Source organism: Condylura cristata, unplaced genomic scaffold (assembly GCF_000260355.1).
Source record: "Condylura cristata isolate star-nosed mole 26May11 unplaced genomic scaffold, ConCri1.0 scaffold00021, whole genome shotgun sequence".
Classification (NCBI taxonomy): Eukaryota; Metazoa; Chordata; class Mammalia; order Eulipotyphla; family Talpidae; genus Condylura; species Condylura cristata.
The window spans coordinates 30,319,670-30,328,586 of NW_004567122.1; the positions used below are offsets into that span (position 1 = coordinate 30,319,670).

Consider the following 8,917-nt stretch of genomic DNA (forward strand, 5'->3'; position numbering starts at 1 on the left):
TATCTCACTAAGCATGATCTTTTCCATCTCCATCCAAGTTGCTGTGAAAGACATGTGTTTCTCTTTTTTGGTTGCTGAGTAATATTCCATTGTATATATGTACCACATCTTTTTATCTAGGCATCTACTTTTGGGCATTTGGGCTGCTTCCATGTTTTTTCAATTGTAAATAAAGCAGCAATAAACATGGGGGTGCAGGTATCTTTTTCAATCTGTTTTTGTGTCTTTTGGGTAGATCCCTAGGAGTGGGATTGCTGGGTCATAAGGAAGCTCCATGTTTAGCAGTTTGAGGAATCTCCAGGCAGTTTTCCACAGTGGTTGTACTAATTTGCATTCCCACCAGCAGTGCAGGAGAGTTCCTTTTTCTCCACATCCTCGCCAACATTGTTGTTGCTAGTTGTTTGAAGATGTGCCATTCTCACTGAGGTGAGGTGGTATCTCATTGTGGTTTTAATTTGCATCTCCTTATTACGAGTGATGTTGAACATTTTTTCATATGCTTGTTGGCCATCTGCATTTCCTCTTTGGAGTAGTGTCTTTTTAGCTCTTTTGCCCATTTTTTGATGGGGTTGTTTACTTTATTTTTGTTGAGTTTCATCAGTTCTCCATATATTTTTGTGATCAGTCCTTTATCACTACTTTTGTGTGAGAAAATGTTTTCCCAATTAGTGGGCTGTCTGTTTTTAGTAATGTCTCTTGCTGTACAGAAGCTCTTTAACTTGATGTAGTCCCATGTATTTATCTTTGCCTTCACTATTGTGGCGTTGGGTGCTCTGTCTTTAAAGATGTCGCTGAAGTGTATGTCGTGTAGTGTTCGACCCATCTTTGCTTCTAGGTATTTTATGCTTTCCGTTCTTATGTCTAGGTCTTTAATCCACTTCGAGTTGATTTTGTGACTGAAGTGAGGCAGTGATCTAGTTTCATTTTTTTTGCATGTAGCTTCCCAGTTTTCTCAGCCCCACTTTCTGAACAAATTTTCTTTGTTCCTTTGTACCTTCTTTGCTCCTTTGTCAAAAATTAGGTGTCCATAAACTTGTGGGTTTATATCTGGGTTTTCTATTCGAATCCACTGGTCTGTATATCTATTCTTATTCCAGTACCATGCAGTTTTGATTATTATGGCTTTGTAGTACAGCTTGAAGTTTGGGATTGTCATACCTCCATTTTGATTTTTCTTAGACATGAGGGTTTTGGCTATTCGAGGTCTTTTGTTGTTCCATATGAATCTCATCAACATTTTTTCTATTTCTTTGAAGAATGTCATTGAGATTTTTATTGAGATGGCATTAAATCTTTACATTGCTTTTGGCAGGATGGCCATTTTGATGATGTTAATTCTCCCGATCCATGAGCAGGGCATGTCTTTCCATTTCATGGTGTCGTCTTGTATTTCTTTTAACAGTGTTTTGTAATTTTCTTTGTAGAGGTCTTTTACCTCCTTTGTTAGGTTGACTCCCAGGTATTTGATTCTTTTTGTTTTAATTGAAAAGGGGATTTTTTTTTATCTCTGCTTCTTCTGATTGGTTGTTTGTGTATAGGAAAGCCTCTGACTTTTGTGTGTTGATTTTATAACCTGCTACCTTGCTAAACTGGTGGATGGTTTTGATTAGTTCCTCTGTGGAGCTTTTTTCCATATAAATTAACATATCATCTGCAAATAAGGATAGTTTTACTTCTTCTTTCCCTATTGGGATTCCTTGTATGGTTATTGGCTATTTTTAATTCTTATTTTTTGCAATGGTTGTTTATATCTGCTCCCTAATTTTCTATTGCTTTTTAAAATTTTCTTATAATCTGGACATAACCCTTTATTTCTTGTCTTGCCCTCTTCAACTCCAATGCTTTTCATTCATGGTTTCTACAGTTAATAATTACTTATTTATCCTTTGGTCAACAAACATTTAAAAGTTTGAGATCAATTTATCAATTTTTTCTTTTTGATTCTGTCATAAAGATAATTTCTTATGGTATCTTTGGTTTCATTTTTCATATTAAATATACAATCTATCTAGATTTTTTCTTTTTTATTGTAATGTAGGAACAAAGATTACAGTCTACTGAACTAAACTCAGTTCTCAAGAAATGATTTCCATACAGACACAGACACACAGACACACAGACACTGACTTTTGTTTTAATAAATTTGACTTATTATTTTTAAAGATTTATTTATTTATGTTTACAGAGGTGGGGCACAGACCAGAGGTGTAGGGGATGAGAGGATTCACTAGAGACAGAATGAGGAGCAGAACAGGCCAATCTACTGAAATACACTGCTGAGGGGAGCAGTGGGGGAATTAGGAGTGGTCTGGCCTGCCTTGTGGGTCAACTCCCTGGCTGGGGATCAAACTCTTGCTGTAGTGCCTTCTGAGAGCTTCATAATATGGTGTTTTAACCCATTGTGCCACGAGGGAGAGCCCTAAATTTGACTTATTTAAAAATTTTTGCATCAATGCCATTCATTTTCACATAAATTTGCATATAAAGTCTATAAAAGTAACTTGGCATTTGCCATTTGTGATCACTATATAAACATTAGCTTTAAGGGGTTTTTGTTTGTTTGTTTAATAATGGTACAGTAAATTTTTGATATTGACATTATCCATTTAATTTACTAAAATCATTTATTATTTCTAGTAAGTTACATAGACATACTCCCCCCCCATACAGATAATGATACTCTCAGCAAATAATGACAGCTGTATTTTTCCCTTTCCAGTTATTTTACCTTTTTATGACTTTTCATGCCTGATAGTTTGGGATAGAACTTTTAGTACTATATTAGGTAGAAATGCAGAGGTGGGCATACTTGTGTCATTTATGAAGTAAACAAAAGTTTTCAATAATTTGTTACTATGTTTGCTGTAGTTTTTTTTAATTCTGAAAAATATTCTCTTATATTTCTCTTTTTCTGCCTTCATCTATATTAGATGTTTTAATTACTTCATTTTTATTTCTATTATCCTTTTATGCATTCTTTTTTAAAATTTATTTATGCATACAGAAGTGGGGTACAGGCCCCAGAGGTTCAGGGGTAGTGAGAGGATTCACCATAGTCAGAGTGGGGAGCAGAATAGGCAGATTGACGAAGTACACTGCTGAGGGGATCAGCAGGTGGACAGGAGAAGTCTGCTGCACCATGTGGGTCACCTCCAGGGCAGGGATGGAACTTTACCCAAGTGGTGGCAGCCAGCTTCCTAGTGTTGCACTTTAACCTGCTGTGCCCCAGGAAGGCCCTTAGTTATTCATTCTTTCATTAATATCTTTGTTGATTTTCTGTAGTTGATAATAGACATTATTAACTTGTTGAGTAGCACTGCTTCTAGATAATACTAGGACTTGTGTAACATTCCATTTACCAATTCCCACTCTTCTTTTAGAATTATACCTTTCAGTTATGCTCTAGTTACAGACTACATTGCTGTCTGGTTTTTACATTTAACATTTATTTATTTTTGTTTTTACTGGGATCATTTTCTCTCTGATGAAATTCTTTAATGGCTCTTTTACTATTTTACAATTCTATACTTTTTAAAAATATGTGGAAGTATGTATGTTTCACCATCACTGTTGAAATAGTTTTTTTATTTTTTAAATGTTTTATTATTTTTAATTTTTTTATAATAGTTTAATTTTACATCATTTTGTACATTTTTTCCCATCTCAATTGAAATACAGTTTTACTGAGTATCAAATTCTGGTTGGAAACTACTTTTTCCCCAGCACTTTTAAGATGGTTTCCATAGTCTTCCATTGAGTAGATAGCTGGCCAGTTTACTGCTCAGGTTTGGTGACTTTTTTCTATTTCCTAGCTGCTTTGGACATTTATTTTTGGTTTTGACTTTCAACCTTATTTCAGCTTTATTGCAATGTTCTCAGTTTTAGTTTTGCTTTATTTTTTTGTTTTATCTTTCAGATTTTATATGTGTCTAAATGTGTTTAATCAATATTAGGAAACTTCAGCAGTCTGCATTCAAAATTGCTTCTGCCTAATTTTTTCTTCATTTTTCTTTACTTATAATTATATATACAAATATATGTATAGTTTTGTACATATATACAATTTTATAATATATATAATCTTTTCACCATACTTCATAGTTTTATATCTTCTATGCTCTTCTTTGTTTTTAAACATATTTGGTCTACTTACTACACATTTGATGTTTTATTCATTCTGACTAGTTCTCTACTTCAGCAATTTTCTCTTAGTTCAATCTAGTATTAATAGCATTTGTATCTTAACTTCAATTATGACATTGTTTAGTTTTAGCTTTGTAATCTTTCTTTTGAAATAGATCATAATTTCTGGAGAAATTATTACTAATTTCAAACACTAATCAAAGTTTATCTGCCATCTGTATAATTACTATAATGATTGGATCACCTCTGAATTTCATTTTTTCTACACTTCTCTTGCTTAATAATCCTAATAATTTTGTATTGAGTTCTAAAAGTACATAACAAAAGCTTTAGTTATTCTAGACATACATATATTAACCTCTAGAGATGAATAAAGGACTTTCAGATATCTAGTTCAGATATCTGAAATATTATGGAAGTAGGTCTTCTTGGAAAAACTTGAGTTGAAATACATAGTTTATTTTTATTCTTTTTTTAAAAACAAAGATTTCTGTATTGCAATTCTGGGCATTTTTATTTTTCTCTCTACCTTTTATCCTCTCTTTTGTTTTTTAGTTTCATCTAAAGTTAGTAATGATAAATAAGAATGTGGATTTTGTATTTACTTTAAAAAATTGACTTTTTCTCACCAATGAATCTTAAGAACTAAGCTTATTACAGTTTATTACTATTTAATTTGCAGTAATTAAGGAAGAACATTTTTTTTGGAAGAACATTTTTATCCTGCATGCTGGTTTATATTATAAGAATATTCACCCTTGCTTTCTCCACTCATTTGACCTAATATTTTAAAACTGAATATGACCTAAGAGATTATTTCTCTCAATTGAATGATGAATAATCTAGGCCTAGAAATAAGAAAAGTTGCCTAAAAGTATGTGGATATTAAAGTGAAAATATAGGATAGATCCAAAAGTTCTAAAATTTAATTCCTTTATTTCTTTACTACTAAGTGAGTTCACTTGGCATTAATGAAGGTAATGGGATTGTAGGTAAAAGCAGTATTTAATATGCTTTCCTTCTATGGTACTTTTATATTTCTCCCAGACTTCCTCTCCATAATGAACACATAATATTAATATTTTAGCATAATATTGTATACAGAATTACCATATGCACACAATGTACTTAGAATAAATTATTTTCTATATATTAATATAATAAATACTTTATGTAGCTGAACAAATTGTTTAAAAAATATTTATGTATGCATACAAGAGCTGGAGTATAGGATGGAGGTGTAGGGGCTGAGAGGATTCACCAGAAACAGAGTGGGAGGAAAACAGGAGGATTGACTGAAATACACTGCTGAGGGGAGCAGTGGGTGAGAGAGGAGAGGACTGCTGTGCCATTTGGGTCACCTCCCTGCCTGGAACCACCGGGTTTGGACTCATGCTGCAAAGCTACAGAATCTTTTTTTTTTTTTTAAGATTTATTTATTTATGCTTACAGAGCTGGGGTACAGGCCAGAGGTGCAGGGACAGCAAGAGACTTCACCAGAGACCGAGTGGGGAGCAAAACTGGCCAAGTGATGAAGTGCTCTGCTGAAGGAAGCAGAGGGCAGGCCAGGAGAGGTCTGCTGGGCCATGTGGGTCACCTTCAGGGCAGGGATTGAGCTCGTGCTGAAATGGCTTTAACTTCTTAGTGCTGAGCTTTAACCTGCTGCACCACCAGGGAGAGCCAGCTGCAGAATCTTTTAAAAAATTCTTCAACTCCATCTATTACTTTTTTTTGCAAAGTGGTAGATCTATGTAATGTTATCATTTGAGAGAGAAATAATTGTTTTTAATATTTTATTCTGGAGTTTTTTTTAGGAAAAACAGAAAACTAGCCTCCAATGTTAAATTAAGATTTCTAATGTTACATCTTCCAGAATGCTTCCGAGTAAATTAAGGAGAGATACATCAAAATATTGTCAGGTTTCTTTAATAACTTAAATTCACTGTCAATGAAAGCAATGTATTTCTGCAATAGGGCTTAGACATAAATAAAATCTGGAAAGAAACTAGCAAGTTAGAAATTCAGTCAATAGGGCCCACTCTGGTGGTGCATTGGGTTAAAGCACAGCACTATGAAGCTATTACAGCCACTGTAGCACAGTTTGATCCCCAGCCAGGGAGCTGACCTGAGCTCATGGTATAGCAGACCTCTCCTGACCTGTCAGCAGTATACTTCGTAGATCTGCCTGTTTTGTTCCCCACTCTGTGTTTCATGAATCCTCTCACCACCTGGCCCACACCTTTGACCTGTACCTCAGTTCTGTATGCGTAAAAAAATAAATCATTTAAAAATTTGAAAATTAAAAAGAAATTCAGCCAATAAAATAAGTTAAAATAGTAGACTGTGAGAATGGCTTGGAAAAAACATTTAAAGAATTTTCTGTACTTATTGAAATGCTTATGGAATTGAGACTACAGAGCCTATAATTGTTGAGGAAGTAACCGCTCCCCAAGTCAAGCATTGAAAGACAAATGGACATAATTTTAAAACAATAAAACTAACAGATGTGAAGACAAGTCAAATGTCAAAAATCTTGTTTTCTCCTACAATAGATACGTATTTATATGAATGAAAGTTAACAAATGGAAAGGAACCTGAGATTGTTGATAGCATTTTCTTCATTCAGTATATCCTGAAAACATTTTCTAAATTTCTGTGCATATATTGTTAATACCAAAATATAATTTAGGATTTTAAATAATATTTACTATAAAAATAAGCACTTTAGTATAGTCAAAATATCACACAAATCATGTTCCTGTAAAAGAAGGTGAACCAACCTAAAGTGATATTTTAACACATTTATCATCATTTTCACTTTCTTTTTTAACACTGTATATTAAAGTGTTTATAAGTTATCATTATCTGAAACTAATAGGTAAGTAGTTTTGAAAGTTGAATAATACTTAAGTTCTTTAGCATTTGGATGATGTGAATGGTGGTGGAAAATTACGTTAGAGATAGTAAGAATCTTTTAGATCAACTTTAAATTCTGCATATAAAAATGAGTTACAGAGGTAGCATTGAAACATCCCATCAAAATAATAAAGGAAAAAATTTAGTACAATGTATTTATATATGGAAATAAATGAAAAATTAAAGCTTTTAAAGTTCAGGACAATATAAAGCACCTGGGGAGAATAGATTAATACAAATCGCTGTAATAAATATTGGTGTGTCAAAATTCTAGTAGTGATTTTGCAATACTTTAATGCAAGCTGATATATTTCACTTAAAATTTAATGATATATATTGGTATAATGATTAGAAGGAAAATAAGGAATACACGCATCATTGAAATTGGGAAATATTTAACGAATGTTAAGGTAAGTAAAGCATGACGAAGTAAAAACTCACCTTTCATCCACATGATGGCGCTGGAAACCGAAACTTTGTGGGTTCTTTTTTTTTTTTTAAACAACAAAGGAATCCAGGAGCTTGATTTTCCTTAAACAGAAAAACGGACACTCCATTTTTTACTCCACTGCTGACGCTGAAAAAGTAAGCAATAACCAGTTCAGCAAACTTGGAATTAAATTTCTTAAAACCAGTGTAATACACGTATGAAAATTGGAACGATTTTGCCATGCTATATTCCCAGAGAAGGAAATCAGGATCCTGGCGTCTGCTGCTCTCGCTTCTGTTCCTCACAGTCTGGGAGGAAGGCAGCGGTCAGGTCAGCTACTCGGTCATGGAAGAGGCCAAACACGGCACCTTCGTGGGCCGCATCGCCCAGGACCTGGGGCTGGAGCTGGCCGACCTGGTGCCCCGCCTGTTCCGGGTGGCGTCCAAAGGCCGCGGGGACCTTCTGGAGGTAAATCTGCAGAATGGCATTTTGTTTGTGAATTCTCGGATCGACCGGGAGGAGCTGTGCGGGCGGAGCGCGGAGTGTAGCCTCCACTTGGAGGTGATCGTGGACAGGCCGCTGCAGGTTTTCCACGTGGAGGTGGAGGTGAAGGACATCAATGACAATGCGCCTAGGTTCTTAAGACAAGAACAAAGATTATTTATCTTGGAGTCAAGAATGGTGGATTCCAGATTTCCGCTAGAGGGCGCATCTGACATGGATACCGGAGCAAATGCCGAGTTGAGATATATGTTAAGTCCTAGTGAACATTTTGACTTGGATGTCAAAACAAACGAAGAAGAAACAAAATTTTTAGAGCTGGTTTTGAAGAAGCCAGTAGATAGAGAAGAAACCCAAGAACATCGTTTAATACTGACTGCAATTGATGGAGGAAAACCAGAACTGACAGGTACAGTTCAATTGTTGATTAATGTGTTAGATGCAAATGATAATGCACCAGAATTCGACAAGTCAATTTATAATGTCAGATTATCGGAAAATGTACAAAATGGAACATTAGTTATTAAACTGAACGCCTCAGATGCAGATGAGGGTATTAATAAGGAGGTAGTATACCTCTTCAGTAATCTTGTTCTAGATAAGGTAAAATCTAAATTTACAATCAATTCTAATAGTGGAGAAATAAGAGTTAAGGGAAAACTGGATTATGAAGATTGTAAAATATATGAAATTAATATTGATGCTGTAGATAAAAGTCCATTCCCATTAACTGGACACTGCAAAGTAATAGTGAAAATTCTGGATGAGAATGATAATACTCCAGAGATGGTCATAACCTCCCTATCTCTGCCTGTCCAAGAGGATTCTCCACTGGGCACTGTCATTGCCCTAATTAGCGTGTCCGATCTTGATTCGGGTGTCAACGGGCAGGTGACCTGCTCTCTAACACCCAACGTCCCCTTCAAG

At 34.7% G+C, this 8,917-nt stretch overlaps 1 protein-coding gene across 1 annotated transcript in view; it reads left to right on the forward strand.

Annotated features, from left to right (window-relative positions):
- Positions 1 to 8,917, forward strand: part of LOC105853906 (protocadherin alpha-9-like) — a 24,508-nt gene that overhangs the window by 9,711 nt on the left and 5,880 nt on the right. The window contains exon 5 of the mRNA XM_012727757.1: positions 7,745 to 8,881. Within this exon, the coding sequence (XP_012583211.1) occupies positions 7,745 to 8,881 (1,137 nt within the window). The remainder of the gene's footprint in view (positions 1 to 7,744; positions 8,882 to 8,917) is intronic.